The sequence below is a fragment of the Mobula hypostoma genome, chromosome 13, assembly GCF_963921235.1.
Source record: "Mobula hypostoma chromosome 13, sMobHyp1.1, whole genome shotgun sequence".
NCBI classification, from domain to species: Eukaryota; Metazoa; Chordata; class Chondrichthyes; order Myliobatiformes; family Myliobatidae; genus Mobula; species Mobula hypostoma.
In genome coordinates this window covers 50,265,288-50,286,484 of record NC_086109.1, presented here as the reverse complement: position 1 = coordinate 50,286,484, position 21,197 = coordinate 50,265,288, and the positions used below count along the sequence as shown (strand labels likewise).

At 46.7% G+C, this 21,197-nt stretch overlaps 1 protein-coding gene across 2 annotated transcripts in view; it reads right to left on the bottom strand.

The window, feature by feature from the left end:
* The window catches only part of cacna1sa (calcium channel, voltage-dependent, L type, alpha 1S subunit, a), a 469,610-nt gene that overhangs the window by 181,776 nt on the left and 266,637 nt on the right, over positions 1-21,197 (bottom strand). Inside the window, exons 28-30 of one of the 2 annotated variants that reach the window (XM_063065671.1) lie at positions 15,310-15,393; positions 11,963-12,019; positions 2,658-2,786 (exon numbers count right to left, since the gene is read on the bottom strand). In XM_063065671.1, the coding sequence (XP_062921741.1) occupies positions 2,658-2,786; positions 11,963-12,019; positions 15,310-15,393 (270 nt within the window). The remainder of the gene's footprint in view (positions 1-2,657; positions 2,787-11,962; positions 12,020-15,309; positions 15,394-21,197) is intronic. The other variant, XM_063065672.1, reaches the window with a different exon arrangement.

Here is a 21,197-nt window from a genome sequence, read left to right as displayed (position 1 = left end):
TGTGAACTATCAACCCGCTTCAGTATCGCTTGTTCCGCGCTTGGGCCATATCCGAACCCAGGAACAGCAAGTCTCAACCACACAAAGATGGACCCAGCAGACAGAGAGACAGCAGCTGACCTTGGCCCTGAGATTCATTGGTCAGGTAGGGGACAAGCTACAGGCAATTTCATCTGTTCTGAGTGAAGTTATGGAAGCAGTGAGGCACATAATCTCTGCCGATAAGCCTGGGCTCATCTGGAAAACAGGTATCATCCCTCACAGCAACTGCTCAACAGCTCACTGCAGACAATCGGAGTCAGCCAGCTCACTGTGAACAGCCAGCATCAGCTGACGGCCATTAACATTCTCCTCAACACAATTCAGCAGCCTCTGGCCGCCTCAGTCCCACTCCCAGCAACTCGCAGGTCCTCCTTTTCTGCTGCCCCAACAATCTCTGCTACTAATGCTCCTGCTTCCATGCCTGGACCAGAACTGGCTCCCGCATTCGGACTCCCACAGACACCCATGTCTGTACAGGAACCAAGTATTCCACCACCAGGCAGATATTCTAGTGATTCTGATGGCTGCAGGAATTTTATTACCCAATGTGAGCTGACACTCCAAGCCCAGCCTGGCCATTTTGGTGATGATGCGTGAAAACTGGCATACATGGTCAATCTTCAGGATGGACCTCCATTCAGCCTGTTCATTGGTTTACGGGAGCAAGGATACCCTGCAGCCCAGTTGTTCTGACATTTTGTGGTGGAGTTAAGGAGGGCTTCCTGATCTTCCAGTACGGGGTCAGGAGGCTGCCCACCGACTCTTGGACCTGCCAGCGTGGACTGAATGCAGGGGTCCAGCAGGAGATCGCTGTCCGTGACGAGCAGGATGGCCTGGATGACCTGATTAATCTGGCTATTCAAGTTGACGACCGGGTAACTGAGTGGTGCAGAGAAAGAATGTTTCAAACTTCCTATGCACTGCCAGATCACCGTCTTTCCTCGCCCTCTCTCCCTCCCTCACCTGATCACCATCTTTCCTCGCCCTCTCCCCCTCCCTCAGCACCCAGCATCCAGTCCATGGAGGAGCCTATGCAAGTGGGGCGCATGCACCTGTCTCAGGAGGAATGAGAGTGGTGCCGGAGGACAGGTGGACAGCCTTTACTTTGGTGATCCAGGACACTTCTGGGTGGCATGTCCAGTAAAAGAGGATACCGGTCAGCAGGGAGGGGAATCCTGATGGAGTTCTCTCTTCAGTCAGCTTCCTAATTGTGTAATGCTTGCAGCTTCCTTGTTGTGGCAGGAAATGATAAAGTAGTGGGAGTTGGGGGTGTGGAGGTGTTGATCAGCCTTACTGCTTGGGGAAAGTGTTTTTGAATCTGGTGGTCCTGGTGTGGATGCTACACAGCCTCCTTTCTGATGGGAGTGGGGCAAACAGTTGATGAGCAGGGTGGGTGGTATCCTGCGTGATGTTACTGGCTCTTTCCTGGCACCTTTCTGCACACGTGTCCTTGATGATGAGTGGATAACGGTGCACGTGGGAAAAAAGAAGGTAAGAAATAGTATAGGAATAATGAAAACTTTGGATCTGGAGAGCCCTTTCTTTCAAGGCTGAGCGACTATCCTGTTGACATCAGCTTGTAATAAAGAGAAAGTTTGTTCTGAAGGTGACCCCAGAATCCACGTAAATTCTTTCCGTCCTCACCCCCCATGCTCTGCCTTCTCTGTGTTACGTACCCCGTAACTGGGTTGCCAAACCAGCAGAAATGGATCACTCAGTTGGAGTCTGGAGTACTAGAACTAAGAAAGTTTTATTAAAGAAACAAGCAACACAGTAATCGAAAGGATAATAAATGCAACAGTTCAGCGATGCTAAACACACATGTGCACAGAATTAAGATAACAGCATCGATCAAGCTCTATCGTTGTCTAGGGGTAAATGACCAAATTTCAAAGTGACTCAAAATTCAGTCCAGTTTAGTAGTTCAGTTCGCAGTAATCGTTGCCATGGCGATGGACAATGTGGGGGGAGAGAGAGAGGGGGAGAGAACAGGAACAACTGATCATTCAGACACGGCTTCACTCACAGACCGACGATATGGCTCACAAGCAGCTTTTTTTGGGCAGGTCCTTGGTGATGTCACCTGAGGTCACCGACTGTGACCCCTCCTCCAGATGTGGTCGATCCTCTGCAGTGAACCCGGCACCCAGGCAAGGGCGGACACACACTGGGTTCCTGCTGATCGTACCTTTCCATCCTGGCCGTTGTCTGGTACTTCTCACCGACTCGTGAGAGGCGTACCGCTTCCAGGGTCTCGTTACCTCGGGTGTCGTGTGTGTGCTGCCTTAGCGAACCTGTCCCTTTTTATCCCCCTGCTGGGGTATCGCCTTCAAACAGTCCATCACTTCAAACAGTTCAGGGTTCAAAGAGGAAGCCGCTCCAGACAGCTCTCTCTCCCCCGTCCCTTCATTACACATCTCTAGACGCTGCTCCATTGTTCCTTATCTCTCCTTCCCCTGAGGGCAGGTGGCAGACCACTTGCTGATGCCACTGATGCTAACCCAGGCCAGCAAACATCTTAATTTTATGTGTATTCTCATCACATCTGCAACTAACTGCCTTTTCCCTGTCCCCATGCTATCTTCCCTGTGCCCACATTTCCAGGCTTGTCTTACCTGGAAGGACTTGATGAATGTCCACAGCAGAGTTCGCACACCCTCTCCTCGGCTCAGCAGCTTGACCAGCCGCATCACGCGGAACAAGCGGAAGAAAGAGATGGAGATGCGGGAGGTGTCCTCGGAATCCTGGCAACCATCCGGGAAAAGAGAAAAAAGAATCGATTACATGTGCTGGAGGGGGCACTGAACACAGTGGCGACCAGATGCGAGGATGGAGCAGGGAGTCAGTGAGGCTGAGGAGAAGGAGATAGTTAGAAGGTATGTGGAGGGAAATGGAATAGGCAGGAGACCACAAAAAAGAACTACATTTTGAAACAGACTTGCATGACATCAGGACATCCCAAAATGTATTACTGCCAATGAGGGGTATTCACCATTATAATATAGGATATTAAACCATTTAAATGCGACGTAAATAGACTTGAATGACAGGATAAAAACATTGCAAATGGAGATAAATGCAGGGAACTATGACATCATGCATGTCGGCAAAAGGAATCGAGAGTTGGATGACTTCAAAGTGGAGAGATACTGCCAATGAGTGAAGTTCAGAGAGATCTCAGAGTCTGAGATATCAGTAAGTGAAGATTGGAGAGACTGTGTAGTTTAAGATACTGTCAGTGAGTGAAATTCGGAGAGATCGCGGAGCTTGAGATACTGTCAGTGAGTGAAGTTCAGAGAGATCTCAGTTTGAGATATCAGTAAGTGAAGATTGGAGAGATCGCGTAGTTTGAGATACAGGTTTCCCCCGCCATCCGAAGGTAGAGCATTCATAAGCCGGAATGTTGTAAAGCGAAGAAGCAATTACCATTTATTTATATGGGAAAATTTTGTGAGCGTTCGCAGACCCAAAAATAACCTACCAAATCATGCCAAATAACACATAAAACCTAAAATAACAGTAACATATAGTAAAAGCAGGAATGATATGATAAATACACAGCCTATATAAAGTAGAAATACTTTTCCACAATCATTGCCGGCACTGTTCTCCGCAGCGAAAATCTCACGCAAGTGCTCTCGGCAGAAACACTCTCTCCAGTAACCTTTAAGCTATGAAGCTGCCAAATCATACCAAATAACACATAAAAATACACAGCCTATATAAAGTAGAAATAATGTACAGTGTAGTATCACTTACGGGGATTGGGAACACAGCTTGCTGAGCACACTGACGATGGTGTGTTAGACTGAGTCATCGGAGTTTGGGTGGTGCAGTGGCCCCCACCCTCCAGGCCGCCGACCGATACCGATTCGCGGAGAATGCAGGCACAAAGCACATCTTTAAGAAAAAAGCCGAAATAAACAAGCTAATTGATTAGGTGCCACCTGGCATGTAATTGTCGGCCCAGATCAGAGGCGACGCAATCGGCAATCACCTCTGATCTGGGCTGACATGTACGTGCCGAGTGGCACCTAATTAATTAGCTTGTTTATTTCAGCTTTTTTCTTAAAGATTTGCTGTGTGCCTCCCAGCTACCACTGCATTTTCCGCGAATTGTTATCTGTCCGCAGCCTGGGGGTTGGGGTGGTGGGATACTGAGGTGTCATCTCATCGTCATCTGTTTCCATCAGGGCAGGTAGGTCATCATCTTCTATGTCTGCCTGCCTTGATATCGAGGTTCATTGTCTGCTGTGGCTGATGTGGAAGGCTTGCCTGAATGCTGAGCCTCGTGCATTTTTAGATCATACAGTTCTTTGTAAGCACTCAAACCATCCTGCAAATATCCCCTAAACCTATGTGCCCTTTCAAAATTAAAGTCCTACTTTATCATTAAAGCGAAAATCTCACGCAGTCGCCTCATGTACAGTTCCTGGACGACTTCACTTTCGCTACTGAATTCGGTTTTGATTGTTATCCTTTCCCCTTCCAATTGCATCAGCTCTTCATCTATCAGTTCTTGGTCATGGGATGCCAAAACCTCTTCAACATCATCTTCGTCAACTTCCACAAGCCAAACTCACTTTGTCCTTACCTCGTTCACCACGATCGAAACGCTTAATTATGTCTAGTTTTACGCTAAGTGTAACACCCTTACGAGCTCTTTTAGGCTTTTCCAACATCTTGCAAACGGCTGCTCACAGGCATGTGCTAAAGCAATACCAGCGAGAATGCCGTTCCGAATCTGGGGGAGAGCGGCTGCTTGGGGTGCGCGCTGCTTCTCCCCGTGCACTGCTTTTCTTTGTAACAGTGAAAACACCTTCTGTTAGCGAAAACAGGTACTAATGTAGGTCTTTCGTAACAGTGAGGTTTCGTAAAGTAAACGTTCAAAAAGCAGGGGACACCTGTACTGTCAGTGAGTGAAGTAGAGAGATCTCAGAGTTTGAGATGTTATCAATGAGTAAAGTTCAGAGATCACTGAGTTTGAGATACCGCCAGTGAGTGAAGCTCAAATGATCTCAGAGTTGAGATACTGTCAGTGAGTGAAGTTCAGAGAGATCTCAGAGTTTGAGCACATTAATCACGAAAGGTTAGTAGGCAGCTCCAACAAGTAGTGACGAAGACACAGTGGATTGGCCTAGATTGGTCTCTCTTCCATTCAAAACATACTTATCAGGGGTGCTGTATACACAGAATCCTTAGCATGTCAATGATCAAAAACATTTCTTGGACTGCCAGCCAACAGGCAGGAGGTACCATAGCATTAAGATAAGGACTGCTGGGATGGGAAACAGCTTCTTTCTCCAGGGCATTAAGACCATTGAACACCCTGCCAATCACCTAGTTCTCATCACATACTGTTTACTTTATAACTTGTTTCATAAATGCAGATTATTATTCGTTAATTTATGTATGTGTGTGTGTGTGTGTGTGTGTATATATGAATTGTGTAAGTGTGCATGTATGTGTGCGTGTAGTGAGTGTGTGTGATTGAGTGAATGTGTGTAGGTGCGTGAGTGTGAGTATGCACGCATGTGTGCACGTACATGTGCGTATGCGTATATGTACGCATCTTGGTCCAGAGCAACATTGTTTTATTGGCTATATAAATGTGTATGGTTGAATGACAATACATGAAACCAATCGACACTGATGATTACAGGGCTTCACTTCGGGATGAGCTCAATGCCATCTACACTCACTTTGACAATCAAAACACAGAGGAACCTTCACAAACTCCCACTGCCCCTGATGACTCTATGATTTCAGTTTCTGAGGCTGACACAAGAGCATCCTTCGCGATGGTGAACCCACCACTTGGCTTAGTTGGGGTACTTGGCTGAGTACTAGAGTCCTATGCTGATCAACAGTATGTTCACCGATACCTTTAACCTCTCGCTTTGGCAGTCAGAGGTACCCAACTGCTTCCAGCAGGCTTCATTTGTAGGCCTATGAAAAATGTGGTAACCTGCCTCGATGACTTTCATTCAGTAGCACTTAAATCCACAGTAACGTAGTGTCTTGACAGGCTGGTGATGAAATGTATCAACTCCTGCCTGAGAGGCAACTTGGATCCACTCCAATTTGCCTACCAGCATAACAGGTTCGTAGCAGATGCCATCTCACTGGCTCTTCACTAAACCCTGGAACATCTGGACAGCAAAGTTGTGTACATCAGAATGCTCTTTGTCGACTATAGCTTGGCATTCATCACTATCATCGCTCAAAGCTAATCAATAAGCTTCAATACCTTGGTCTTTGTACTTCCTTTGTAATTGGATCAGCAATTTCCTCACTTGTAGACTCCAGACTGTTCAGATTGGCAACAACATCTCCTCCATGATCTCCATCAGCACAGGCGCACCACTAAGCTGTGTGCTTAGCCCCCTGCTCTACTCACTTTACACTTATGACTGTGAGGCTCAGCACATTTTCATGTTAACTGACCACACCATTGTCATAGACTGAATCAAAGGTGGTGACAAATCAGCATATTGGCGTGAGATTGAAAATCTGCCTAAGTGGTGCCACAACAACAGCCTCTCATCCAATGTCAGCAAGGCAAGGAAGATAATTATTGACTTCAGGAGGAGGAAACCAGAAGTCCATAAGCCAGTCGTCATCAGGGGATAAGAGATGGAGAGGGTCAGCAACTTCAAATTCCTTGGTTGTTATCATTTCAGATGGTCTGTCCTGGGCCCAAAGCGCAAGTGCTATGAAGAAAGCACTGCAGTGCCTCTATTTCCTTAGAAGTTTGTGAAGATTTGGCATGACGTCTAAAACTTTGACAAACTTCTAGAGATGTGTGGTGGAGAGTATATTGACTGATTGCATCACAGCCTGGTATGGAAACACCAATGCTCTTAAATAGAAAAGCCTAGAAAATGTAGTGGATATGGCCAGTCCATCACAGGTAAAACCCTTCCCATTATTGGAACCCCCTGCCAATACCCCAGTTCTGACCTCGGTCTTTGTCCCACCACACAGACCTTTAGTTCCATTCATTTTCAACTCCTTAACATTAACTCTGGAAATTTGGAGAAATGAAATGCAGATTGGGTTTCTTCTTTGCAGGGCACCTGTGTTTGTTCTGCAGGGGTGGTCCCATAAGAAATAGGAGCATAATTAGGCCCATCTAGTCTGCTTCGCCATTCTATCATGACAGATTTGTTGTCTGATTTATTATCCCTCTCAACCCCACTCTCTTGCCTTCTCAACATAATCTTTGACACCCTGACTAATTAAGAACCCATCAACCTCCACTTTAAATGTTCTCAATGATTTTAATTTTCCACACATAGACTGGGAAGCCCATTCTGTAAAAGGGCTGGATGGTTTGGAGTTTGTAAAATGTGTGCAGGATAGTTTTTTGAAGCAATACATAGCGGTACCAACTAGAGAAAGGGCAGTGTTCCATCTCCTGTTAGGGAATGAGACAGAGCAGGTAACAGAGGTATTTGTTGGGGAGCACTTCAGGTCCAGTGATCACAATACAATTAGTTTCAGTGTAATTATGGAGAACGATAGGACTGGACCTAGGATTGAGATTTTTGATTGAAGAAAGGCTAACTTTGAGGAGATGCAAAAGGATTTAGAAGGAGTGGATTGGAAAAATTTGTTTTATGGAAAGGATGTAACAGAGAAATGGAGGTCATTTAAAGGTGACATTTTGAGCGTTCAGAATCTTTATGTTAGGTTGAAAGGAAAGGTTAAAAGTTTGAGAGATACATTAGAAACCTGGTTCAGAAAAAGAGAGGGATCTTCAATAAATATAGGCAGCTTGGAGTTAATGAGGTACTCGAGGAATATAAAGAATGTAAAAAGAATCTTATGAAAGAAATTAGAAAAGCTAAGATACGAGGCTGCTTTGGCAAGTAAGGTGAAAATAAATCCAAAGGATTTCTACAGTTATGTTAGTGGCAAAAGGATAGTGAGGGATAAAATTGGTCCCTTAGAGAATCAGAGTGGGCGGCTGTGTGCGGAGCCAAAAGAGATGGGGGAGATTTTGAACAATTTCTTTTCTTCGGTATTCATTAAGGAGAAGGATATTGAATTGTGTAAGGTAAAGGAAACAAGTAGGGTAGTTATGGAAAGTATGACAATTAAAGAAGAGGAAGTACTGGCACTTTTAAGGAATATAAAAGTGGATAAGTCTCCAGGTCCGGACAAGATATTCCCTAGGACTTTGAGGGAAGTTAGTGTAGAAATAGCAGGGGCTCTAGCAGAATTATTTCAAATGTCATTAGAAACGGGAATGGTGCCAGAGGATTGGTGTATTGCTCATGTGGTTCCATTGTTTAAAAAGGGTTCTAAGGGTAAACCTAGCAATTATCAGCCTGTGAGTTTGACGTCAGTGGTGGGTAAATTGATGGAAAGTATTCTTAGAGATGCTATATATAATTTTCTGGATAGAAAGGGTCTGATTAGGAACAGTCAACATGGATTTGTGTGTGGAAGGTCATGTTTGACAAATCTTATTAAATTTTTTGATGAGGTTACTAAGAAAGTTGACGAGGGTAAAGCGGTGGATGTTGTCTATATGGACTTCAGTAAGGCCTTTGACAAGGTTCCACACGGAAGGTTAGTTAGGAAGGTTCAATCGTTAGGCATTACTATCGAAGTAGTAAAATGGATTCAGCAGTGGCTAGATGGGAGACGCCAGAGGGTAGTGGTGGATAACTGTGTGTCAGATTGGAGGATGGTGTGTAGCGGTGTGCCTCAGGGATCTGTACTGGGTCCAATGTTGTTTGTCACATATTTTAATGATCTGGATGATGGGGTGGTAAATTGGATAAGTAAGTACGCAGATGATATTAAGATAGGTGGTGTTGTGGATGATGAGGTAGGTTTTCAAAACTTGCAGAGAGATTTAGGACAGTTAGAAGAGTGGGCTGAAAGATGGCAGATGGAGTTTAATGCTGAAAAATGTTGAAGTGCTACATTTTGGTAGAACTAATCAAAATAGGACATACATGGTAAATGGTAGGGCATTGAAGAATGCAGTAGAACAGGGGGATCTAGGAATAATGGTGCATAGTTCCCTGAAGGTGGAATCTCATGTGGATAGGGTGGTGAAGAAAGCTATTGGTTTGCTGTCCTTTATTAATCAGAGCATTGAGTATAGGAGTTGGGATGTAATGTTGAATTTGTATAAGGCATTGGTAAGGCCAAATCTGAAGTATTGTGTACAGTTCTGGTCACCGAATTATAGGAAAGATGTCAATAAAATTGAGAGTACAGAGGAGGTTTACTAAAATGTTGCCTGGGTTTCATCTCCTAAGTTACAGAGAAAGGTTGAACAAGTTAGGACTTTATTCTTTGCAGCGTAAAAAATTGCCAGAAGGAGAAATCCATATTCATGGACACAGGAATGAGGGGGGACAAAGGTTGAGGGGAGACTTGATAGAGGTGTTTAAAATTATGAGGGGGACTGATAGAGTTGACATGGATAGGCTTTTTCCATTGAGAGTGGAGAAGATTCAAATAAGAGGACATGGGTTGTGAATTAAAGGACAAAAGTTTAGGGGTAAAATGAGGGGGAACTTCTTTACTCAGAGAGTGGTAGCTGTGTGGAATGAGCTTCCAGCAGAAGTGGTTGAGGCAGGTTCTATGTTGTCGCTTAAAGTTAAATTGGACAGGAAAGGAATGGAGGGTTATGGTCTGAGTGCAGGTCAGTGGGACTAGGATAGGGTAAGAGTTTGGTACGGACTAGAAGGGCCGAGATGGCCTGTTTCCATGCTGTAATTGTTATATGGTTATATACAATGCTGGTTAAAAGGTTGACACCATATTTTGAGCTGAAGGTGAAGGGCCTGTACTGTACAGTTCAATGCTCTGTGTCCATGAATATGGATTTCTCCTTCTGGCAATTTTTTTCATTCCCCTTCCCTTTTCTTCTATTCCCCACTCTGGCCTTTTCTCCTCACGTTGTGTCCCTCTTTCTTCTCTTTCTCACATTGTCCACTCTCCTCTCCTATCAGATTCCTTCTTCTCCAGCCCTTTAGCTTTTCCACCTATCACCTCCCAGCTTCTAATTACATCACCTACCTGGTCACACCAATCACATTCTAGCTTGTCCTCCTTCCTTTTCCCCCCACCTTCTTACTCTGGCACCTTGTCCTTTCCTTTCCAGTCCTGATGAAGGGTCTCAGCCCAAAACATCGACTGTTTATTCATTTCCATAGATGCTGCCCGAACTGCTGAGGACCTCTAGCATTTTGTGTGTGTTGCTTTGGATTTCCAGCATCTGCAGAATCTCTTGTATCTCTCTTCCATGTTCTTATAATCCTCCATGGCTCTTCCATTTGAAGATAAAATGTAAAATCTTCTTCTTCAGGACAGTATCTATTTCACGGACTTTACGTTCAAGCCTGTTCTTTGGTGTGTCAGCACTGTAGTGGGCAGAGACGGAAATGGCTGGACCTAGGCCCCTGTTTCCAGCTTTGCAGTGCTGAGGAACACCAGCAGCACTCAGCACTGCTGACCAGAATCCAAATGGACCAAACATCATGCGTGTTTGATGTGGTATTAGGGAAAGAGATCCCTTCACAAGAGGGAACAGCACAACTGGAAGGAGTTAGTGTGAGAGAAGGAGGGGGTGGTTGTGGTAAAGGGAGACCCAGAAGGTAATTCCTCACAAGGTTAATATAGAGGACCAGTAATTCTTCCATCAACATAGGTTGGGGTTCAACATCAGTAAGTGTTTAATCATCTGTGAGACAACCAGTGTTAACAGATCTACTTCCATCTACAATGAGTTGGTTACGTGTCCATACACCTCAAAGAAGCAAAGTGAGGAGATGAGAGTGGGGTGTCTGGGTACAGTATGATGGTACTCTGCACCTGTAAAACCATAAGACATTGGAGAATTAGGCTATTTGCCATTCTATCATGGCTGATTTGTCTTCCCTCTCAAACCCATTCTCCTGCTTTCTCCCCATAGCCATTGACACACTGACTGATCAAGAACCTATCAACCTCTACTTTAAATCTGCCAGTGAATTGGCCTCCATAGCCACCTGTGGCAATGAATTCTACAGATTTGCCACCCTCTGGCTAAAGAAATTCCTCCTCATCTCTGTTCTAAAGGGACGTTCTTATATTCTGAGCTCTCTGGTCCTAGATTCACCCAGTATAGAAAACATCCTCTCCACATCCACTCCATCTAGGACTTATGGGGAAACAGGAAGGATATGAAGGGTCTGATCCAAAATGGCAACTGTTTATTCCTTTCCAAAGATGCTGCTTGACCTCCAGCATTTTGTAGGCGTTGCTTTGGATTTTCAGCAGCTGCAGATTCTCTTGATAATTAGAATCAGAGACTGGGTCCAGATGCCCACAGGACGTCCCAATATTGGAATCCACTATGAGATCGTGATACCATAGGATGTCCCATTATTGGAATCCATTATGGGATCATGATACCACAGGATGTCCCATTATTGGAATCCATTATGGGATCGTGATACCATAGGATGTCCCATTATTGGAATCCATTATGGGATCGTGATACTATAGGATGTCCCATTATTGGAATCCATCATGGGATCGTGATACTATAGGATGTCCCATTATTGGAATCCATCATGGGATCGGGATACCACGGGATGTCCCATTATCGGGATCATTTATGGAATTGATACCCCACAGGACGTCCCATTATTGGGATGCATTGTGTGGACTGGGATCCCATTAGAAGGCCCCATTCAGATCAGACCCCATGGATTAGCCCACTACCAGGATCTAGCCCAAATCCCAATAATGGGACATCAGGACAGACTTCTTTGCTTCTTTGAGTGTTGGAACCTGAGAGGGTAGCTGATTATTCCAACTTCCATGGTGAATTCCACATACCACACAGAAGCACACTTGGAAACACAGCACAACACACAGCCAAGCCCGCATGCTGCCAGATATTTACACTGGATCCGCATCCAGAACTCAGGCAGTAGAGACCCCCGCTGGAGGCAAGAGCTATCTGTCGGAGAAACGGAGAAGTGAGCAGCCAGCATGTCAGGGAGTGGCGAGGGGGGAGTCAGGAGTGGGGAAAGGTGAGAACAGTTAGAGAGTGGCAGGGGGCAAGAGACAGAGAGGAGAGTGATAGGGGTGAGAGCAACAAGGTAAAGAGGGGAAGGGAACACAGCACAGACAGAGAGTGGTCAAGGGGAAGAGAAATGGACAATGTAAGAAAAGCACGGGGGGGAGAGGGGAAAAGAGGAAGTGTGGAAGTGAGTGAGAGAGAGTGTGAGAAAGAGGGAGAGTGAGAGGGAGAGACTGACAGACAGATAGAGACAGTGACAGAGAAAGAAAGAGACAGACAGACAAAGACAGAGAGAGAGTCAGACAGACAGGGAGAGAGAGAGTCAGACAGACAGGGAGAAAGAGGGAGCCGGGCAGACAGACAGAAACAGAGAGAGACAGTGGGAGAGACTGACAGACAGGTAGAGAGAGAGAGAGAGAGAGAGAAATAAACAGACTGTGAGAACGAGAGTTAGAGAAAATGCAGTACAGAAGGCATGACAGCAATAGTAGGGTAAAGTACAAGAGGCAAGGGACAGAGGGAGAGGAGGAGAAAAGAGGAAGAAACAGAGGAAATTCAGAGAGGAGGATGTCAGCAAGACCACAAGCAAGTAAGAGCAGGAGAATGCTGCCTGGCCCCACAAGCCTGCCTCAGGCCTCAATTCTCCTTCTGTGCCTGTTTCCACAGCCTGAGCTTTTAAAGGCTTATTTCTTTTCTCTATAAATACCTACAGGTATGTCATCAAGGACTCTAGCAAACTTCTGTAGGTGTACCATGGAAAGCATTCTATCTAACTGGATGAGTCATCAACTGGTCTAGAGGGGCCACTGCACAAGATCAGAAAAGCTACAGAGAGGTGTAATCTCAGCCAGCTCCATCATGGGTACTGACCTCCTCGGCAAACAGAACATCTTCAAAAGGTGATCCTCAAAATGGCAGCATCACCCAGGACGTGCCCTCTTATCATTTCTACTGTCAGAGAGGAGGTACAAGAGCCTGAAGGCCCACACTTAGCATTTTAGGTCTGAACAGTCCACAAACCCATGAGCACCACCTCTATATTTTTGCACTATTTATTTATTTTCATTGATGCAGGGGCAACTTTATTAGGTACACCTGCTGGTTAATACAAACATCGAGTCAGCCAATCATGTGGAAGTAACTCAATGCACAAAAGCATGCAGTCATGGTCAAGAAATTCAGTTCTTGCTCAGACCAAGCATCAGAATGGGGAAAAAATATGATACAAGTGACTTTCACCATGCAAAGATTGCTGGTGCCAGATGGGGTGATTTGAGTATCTCAGAAATTGATCTCCTGAGATTTTGACACAACAGTCTCTACGGCTTACAGAGACTGGTGTGAAAAACAAACAAAAATTCAGTGAGCAACAGTTCCGTGGCCAAAGGAGAATGGCAGAAGAGCACAACACATTGAACATTGAAATGGATGGGCTACAGCAGCAGAAACAATGAATAGACACTTTATTCGGCAGAGTGGTCACTGAGTGGGTAGCTGCACTGTTTATAGATTACACTGCACTGCTGTCGTAAAGCATCAAATTTCACAACATACAATCCGATTCTGATTCGGCAATGTATTCTGTATCGTCATGAATGAATACTGTGAAACATTTTAAAAAATTATTGCTATCTTGAAAAAACTGCCATAAAAAGGTATGGGAGAACGTGTGTAAAATTTGATTCCATAGGCCATTCACACACAATGAAACCTTTATCCCCTACACTCTTACCACCTCCAGCATCCCCCAATTTGGACTTCTAACTTGGATTTCTAACCGCCTACTTCCTCATTAAACTCCATTTGCCGGTGGGTGAGTGGACAGAGGCGGGTGAGGGAGGGTTTGGTGAAGAGAGGGAGTAGGAAAAGTTGACCAAAAGGGGGAAGGATGCAAGGAGCAAGGGGAACAAAGAACTGAACAGAGGGAATTGGTGAGGGAGATAGATGAGACCTTGTCATTGTGTAAGGGAGGAGAGGCAAGGAACAAAGAGAGAATGACAGTTTGGGAAATGGTGGTGGGGGGAAAGTGAAAAGGGGGAGAGAGGTGGAGGGGGCAGAGAGGGAGGGGAAAAGAGGGAGGTGGAGGGGGCAGAGAGTGGGTGAGAGGGGGGACAGAAAGGAGGGATCTATGCAAAAATGGAGTAAAGGATAGAGAAAGATAGAGCTGGAAACCAGGCTCACTGAATCTTCTATACCATCCATAAGATAATGACACAACTCCAATTTTCCCATTACACTCCCTGGGACAAAGGATGTCACCATAATCACAGTTCAGATTCCATCCACCCCAGAGATTCTCTCATCTCCCCGCTCCCATTGGAGAGAAGATACAAAGAGCTGAAAGCATGTACCACCAGGCTCGAGGACAGCTTCTAGCCCACTGTGATCAGTTTCTTTTTGGACCTTTTATACAATAAGATCAAGTCCAGGCCTCACATCCTACTCTGTTATGACCTTGCATTTTATTGTCTACCTGCAATGCTTTTACACTTTATTCTGCAAAGTTGTGATTTTAGCTCAATGCGCTGTTTAATGATCTGATCTGTATGAATAGTATGCAAGACAAGCTTTTCACTGTCCCTTGGTCAATACGACAAAAATGAACCTGTGTTGCAAACTGCACTCATCACTAGCTGCTCTACGTGTCTACGTGCATGGTGATGTGATCCGGTGAATGTCAGACAGGTAAATGGTTCTGGCCCTGCAGTCACCCCAACAGGGACCAGTGAGTACCTGTTATTGATACTAGTTCCAGTCCCCAGGGTGTGGACAGTGGAAAATCAGTGATCACCGAGTGCAAACTGTGCCCATGACTGTCTGATCAAAATATCACCTGAAGGCAAGGCAGGGCAGGCAAGGAGACATCCCAGAGTAACAGGCAGTGTGGCAGGAACACTGCAGCACAAAGTAACACACACAGACAGATGCACAGTTACAGAGACACACACCAGTACAGTGTAACACACACACAGTTACACAAACACACAACAGTACAGTGTAACACACACACAGTTACACACGCACACACCAGTACGATGTAACACACACAGGAAGCCACCAGTGCAGATCGCATACAGACAGATGCACACACAGATACACAGGTTCATTGCAGCACAGGGTAACACAGACATAGGCACACAATAGTGGTGTGTAACACACACACACACACACACACACACACACACAAGTACACTATTACGTGCGTGTGGGGCAGACCTTGTACTTACGTCTACTTCACTGAGGATGACATCAATGATGCTCCCAATAACAATCAGGAAGTCAAAAACATTCCAGGGGTCTCCGAAGTAACCCTGGGGAGAGCGCAAACACAAGGAGAGTGAGACATCTGACAACAGAGGCGAGAGAGAGAGATGGGGAAGAGAGGAGAAAGAGGGAGAGGAAGAGGAGAGGGAGGATTAGCAGGGTGGGTAGTGAGGGGAGATGGGAGGGAGGAGAGGTGAAGGGGTAGGGGTGCAGGGAGGGGAAGTATGGAGGGAAAGGTCAGGGAGAGGTGGGTGAGAGAGGAGGGGAGAAGGGGAGAGAATGGGGAAATGGAGAAGAGAGAGGGAAGAGAATGGGGACAGAGGGAAAGAGAAAAGGAGGAAGAGGGCGAGAAGGAGAGGAGAGAGAGGGACAACAAAATAGAAGGAGAGAGGGAGAGAGAGAGGAGAGGGAGAGAGAGGGGTGAGAGAGAGGGGATAAGGGGGAGAACGTAGGAGAGGAAGGAGCAGAGAGCAGGGAGAAGAGGAGAGAGAAGTAAAGAGGAAGAGGGGAAAGAGTGAGGGAGAGAAATAGAAGGTGGAGAGGTAGAGAGGTGGGGAGAGAAGTGGAGGGGAGGAGAGAAGGTGGAGAGGAAGGGGGAGAGAAGGCAAGGGGGGAGAGAAAGGGGTAGAGCGAAGGAGAGAGGGGAAGCACGGGAAGAGAGAGAGGAGCAGATGGGAGAGAGAGAGAGAGAGGAAGAGAGTGGGGGACAGAGAGTTAGGGAAAGAGAAAGGGTAGGGAAAAGGGAGAAAGAGGTGGCCAGGAGTGAGAAGGGCAGAGAGTGAGGGAGAGTAAGGGGGGGAGTGAGAGGTGGAGCTAGAGGGAGGTGGGGATTGAGAGATAGGAGAGGGAGGGAGACAGAGGGGGTGAGAAGGAGAAGAGAGAGAGGGTGCAGGAGGGGAGTGGAGAGAGGAGGGAGGGGTAGGGAGAGATGGAAGTTGGAGAGGGGGAGAAAAAAGGGGAAGAAGGGGGAAAGTGTGGAAGAGGGAGGGTGGAGGGAGTGAGGAGAAAGGGGTAGAGAAGGCTGGAGAGGGGAGGGAAAGGGGGAGAGATGTGGAGAAGTTGTGGAGTGAAGAGGAAAGAGGGTGAAGAGGAAGGGGAGAGAGAGTGGAAGCGAGAGGGAGAGAGAGAAAACTGGAGGGGGGATGGAGTGGGGTGGAGAGAGGGGGCAATGGGGGAGGGGGAGAGGGGAAGGGAGAGAGGGGTATAGAGAGCAAGAGAGGGAGGGAGAGAGAAGAATGGAGAGTGTGGTAGAGAGCATGAGTGAGGGAGAGAGGGATGGAGAGGGGGAAAGTTAGTGGAAAAGAGAGCAAGGGGGTGGGAGGGGACAGTGAAGGGCTAGAGGGGAGAGAGATAGGGAAAGGATCAAGTGATATGGCGAGAAGACAGGTGTATGGGGTTGAGTGGAATCTGGGATCAGCCATGATGGAATGGCAGAGCAGACTCAATGGGGTGAATGGCTGAATTCTGTTCCTATGTCTTATGGTTGAAGTGAGAGTGTGAGGGGGGAAGAGAGGGGGAGGGGTGGGAGGCAGGAGAGAGAGGGGATGGAGGAGTAAATAGGAGAGAGCGGGAGAGATTGGGGACAGAGGTAGGGAAAGAGAACGGGTGGAGAGGGGAGAGCAGGAGAGAGAGGTGGAGTGAGAGGAGGGGAGGTGGGAGAGGGAGTGATGCAAGGGGGAGAGAGAGAGGGCAGAGAGATGGAGAGGGGGTAGAGCGAGATGGGGAGGGGGTGAAAGAGGTGGAAAGAGGAGGAGAGTGGGGGAAAGAGAGGGATAGAGCAGGTAGAGAGGATGGTAGGAGATGGACTGAGGGATTGATAGGGGAGAAAGAGGGAGAGGAAATGAGAGGCGGAGAGAGCTAGGGGAAGAGAGAGACTGTGAGAGAGAGGGAGAGAAAGGGGTGGGGTGAGGCTGGAGATAGAGAGGGGAAGGACAAAGAGTCAAGGAGTGGAGGGGAGTCAGAAGGAAGAGAGTGGGAAGAGAATGAGAGGGAGAGAAGGGGGAGAAAGATGAGAAAGGGAGAAGAGTGAGTGGTGTGAGAGGTGGGAGAGAGAGGGGAAGTGAGAGAGGGGAGAGGACAGGGAGAGTGGGTGAGAGGGGATAAAAGAGAGAATGATAAAGAGAGGATATGCAAGGGGCACAGGGATATGAGGAGGTGGGAGGAGAAGGGTGAGAGAGGAGGGAAGCAGAGGAAGAGACTGAGGGGGGAATGAGGGGGGAGAGGAGAGAGGGAGGAAAGAAGGGGAGAGAGAAGGAGATGGAGGGAGGAAAGGGGTGAGAGTGAGGTTGAGAGAGAGAGAGGAAAGAGAAGGGAGGGAGAGAGTGGAGGAGATTGATGGGGAGAGAGAGGTAGAGGGGGGGAGAGAGAGATGGTGGAGAGAGGAGGGGAATGAGGGGGAGAGGAGGGAGAAAGATTGAGGAGAAGGAAGGAGTCAAAAGAAGGGAGAGAGAGGGTTCCAGGAGAGGGGATGTGAGAGTGTGGGAAAGAGGGGGAGGGGTAGGTGGATGAGAGAGAGAAGGGTGGAGCATGAGGATAGAGAGGCTAGAGAGAAAGGGGAAAGGGAGGGGGGAGAGGTAGTTGGAGAGGAAGAGACAGGTGAGGTGGAAAGGGGTAGAGAAGGAAGGAAAGAGGGGGAGAGGGAGGGAGAGATTGCAGGGTTAGAGGGGGGAGATGGGGTAGAGAGTCACAGGAGAGAGACAGAAGAGAGGGGCAGCAGAGTGAGAGACAGGGAATGTGAGCGGGAGTGAGGGGAAACAGGGGTAAGGTAGGAGAGAGGGTGTGAGTGAAGGGGGAGGTTGTGGAGGGGATGAATGGGAGAAGGGGGATCAAGGGGAAAAGGGAAAGGGAAAGAGGGGCAGAGGGAGAAGAGGAATAGAGTGGGTGGGGGGAAGAAAATGGAAGGCGGTGAGGAGAGGGAGATGAGAGAAAGGAGAGGGGGATGGAGGGAATGAGGAGTGGTAGTGTGTGAGGGGTGGGGTGGAAAGCTGAGCAGGAGGGTATGAGGCCGGTTGCAAGAAGCATTTTGGGGTTTTGCTCTGTGAATAATTGTTGTGGCTTGCATGCTCAGAAACATGGAGGACTGACAAACTGAACGTGCAGGGGCCCAGTATATGGACAGCCCAGAGTGGTGTGCCCCATAGTTCGGTGTATTTTGGGCACAGGTTGGCTGTGGTAATGGTGAAATCTGGTTTCTTGCTCACCAAGTTGAGGCCTTTTCAGCAGGCATGGGGAGGTAGAAGAAACAACAATGAACAAAATCAGAATTATGGTAAAAGTGTAAACACAAGATATTCTGCAAATGCTAGAAACCCAGAGCAACATGCACAAAAATGCTGGAGGAATTCAGCAGGTCAGGCAGCGTCTACAGAGGGGAGTAAACAGTTGATGTTTCGGGTTGATCCCCCCCTCTCCCCACCACTAAGTATGCGTCATCGTGGACCCCCACTCTCTTCTTGCTGCCATTGGTAAGGTGGTACAGGAGTCTCAGGTCCCATACAGGTTCAGAACTATTATTACCCTACAACCATCAGGCTCTTGAACCAGAGGCAATAACTTCACTCACCCCATCACTGAACTGATTCCAAAACCTACAATCTCACTTTCAAAGACTCAACAACTCATTCCCAGTATAATTATTGATTGATTAATTGATTGTACACTTTGTGCTTTTTTCACATTGGTTGTTTGTCAGTCTACGTGCTTGTCAATCATTGATTTTTTTTAGCATTTATTTGTTCTACTGTCAATGCCTGCAAGAAAATGAATCTCAGGGTTGCATAATGGTGACATATAAGTGTAACTCTCTGGTTAAGATTTTTACTGTTATGCTGCAGGTGTTTCATTTTAGCAGTTCTGGTAAGAGCAGTCTATTCTGCTTCTAGCGTGCTTGGGTTTGAACTAAAGATAAGGGGTTGGGATGTTCATGCTTAGGAACGTAGTGTCATCCAATCAGGTTGGTAGAATTGGGAGAAAGTTCTAGAAAACGCCGGGTGGAAATGTGCGTTCTTTATAATTGTATACAGCGTACGATCTGTTATTTCTTGCTGACGGGTAATTGCAAGTTGGCAGCACTTACACAGTATTCACTCAGATTGGGGTTCAGGTGCGTGAGACATCCCAAACTCCCTGGGTTTGGTGGGACCTGTCTTATCGACCATAGACGTACAGAAGCTCAGAAAGGTGGTTTTCTCACCGCTGAGTCCAGTAGCTGTTAGTGAGGGGCTAACAAGCCACATCTCCAGAGACGCCCGGTAAAAAAGAGTTTCAAGATACTTTGATAATAAATTTACTTTGAACTTTGATCTTTTGTACTTTGTACATAGATGCTGGCTCACTTGCTGAGTTCCTCTTGTGTGTTTTTTTTTGTGTAAGAAAGCTTGCCGTACAGTGAAGTCCCCCAGTGCAAGTCTCTCCTTTTGCTAAAGCTCTTTTCTTTGGAGTAACGTACTGCTGTTTCCTCCCCGAGTCCCCGCACTCACGGTGCTGAACTGTCAACACCTCCTCTACCCAGGTTAAACGCAGGACGGTTGCTGGATATCTGTTTACATCGCACCTTACTAACGAAGAACCAGACATCAGAAACACAAAGAGATTTTAAAGATGCTGGAAATCCAGAATAACATACACGCAAAATGCTGGAGGAACTCAGCATCTACAATCTAGGTCGGGTCTTTCTGAGTAGAGGAGACTGCATTGGGAGCACAGTAGTTTATCCCGGAAGACTTGCAGGTGAAATATTACAACACCTGAATGGACTGTTTGGGACTCTGAATCGAGGTGAGGTGCTTGCAGGGATAAATGCCAGGAGGGAAACCAGTGGGGAAGGATGGGTGGACAAGGGAATCACAGAGAGAATGGTCGCTATAGAAAGCAGAGAGTAGCGTGGGGAGAAGACGTTAGTTTGCCTCTAACATCTACAACTACACGAATGGTAGTTTGTCTCTTGGGTGCCAGGGTCTGTGATGTTTCTGAACGTGCCAACAATATCCTGAGAAGGGAAGGTAAGCAGCCAGAAATTGTGGTATATATTGGTACCAATGACATAGGTAGAAAAAAGGAGGAGGTCCTAAAAATAGAATGCAGGGAGTTAGGAAGGATACAAGGAAGCAGAACCTCGAGGGTAGTAATCTCAGGATTGCTGCCTGTGCCAGGCAACAGTGAGGATAGGAATAGAATGAGGTGGCAGATAAATGCCTGGCTGAAGAACTGGAGCAGGGGGCAGGGATTCAGACTTCTGGATAATTGGGACCTCTTCTGGGGCAGGTGAGACCTGTCCAAAAGGGACAGGTTGCCCTTGAATCCGAGATTATCAATATCCTCACCGGCAGGTTTGCTAGAGCTGTTGGGAGTGGTTTAAACTAATATGGCAGGGAGATGGGAACCAGTATGATAGAGCTGAGGATGAGCCAATAGGTTTACAAGTAGATGATGGGTGTAACATGAATGTAAGGAAGAAGCAGCCAGTGATTGGGTACAAATGTAGACAGAGCAAAGAGTTTTGAGGCAATATTCAAAAGGGTGTAGAATGCAGGACTAAAGGTGCTGTATTTAAATACGTGTAGCATTCGGAACAAGGTGGATAAAAGGTGCAAAGGGACTTAGGAATCGTCATGCAAGACTCCCAGAGGTTAATTTACAGGTTGAGTCCGTGGTAAAGGAGGCAAAAGTAATTTTGACATTCCTTTAACAGGAATTAGAATATAAAAAGGAGGAGATGATGCTGAACCTTTTTAAGACACTAGTCAGGCCATATTGTCAACAGTTTTGGGCCCATATTGGAGAGGGTACAGGGAAAGTTCACAAGGATGATTTAGGGAATGAAGGGTTTAACATATGAGGAGCGTTTGGCAGC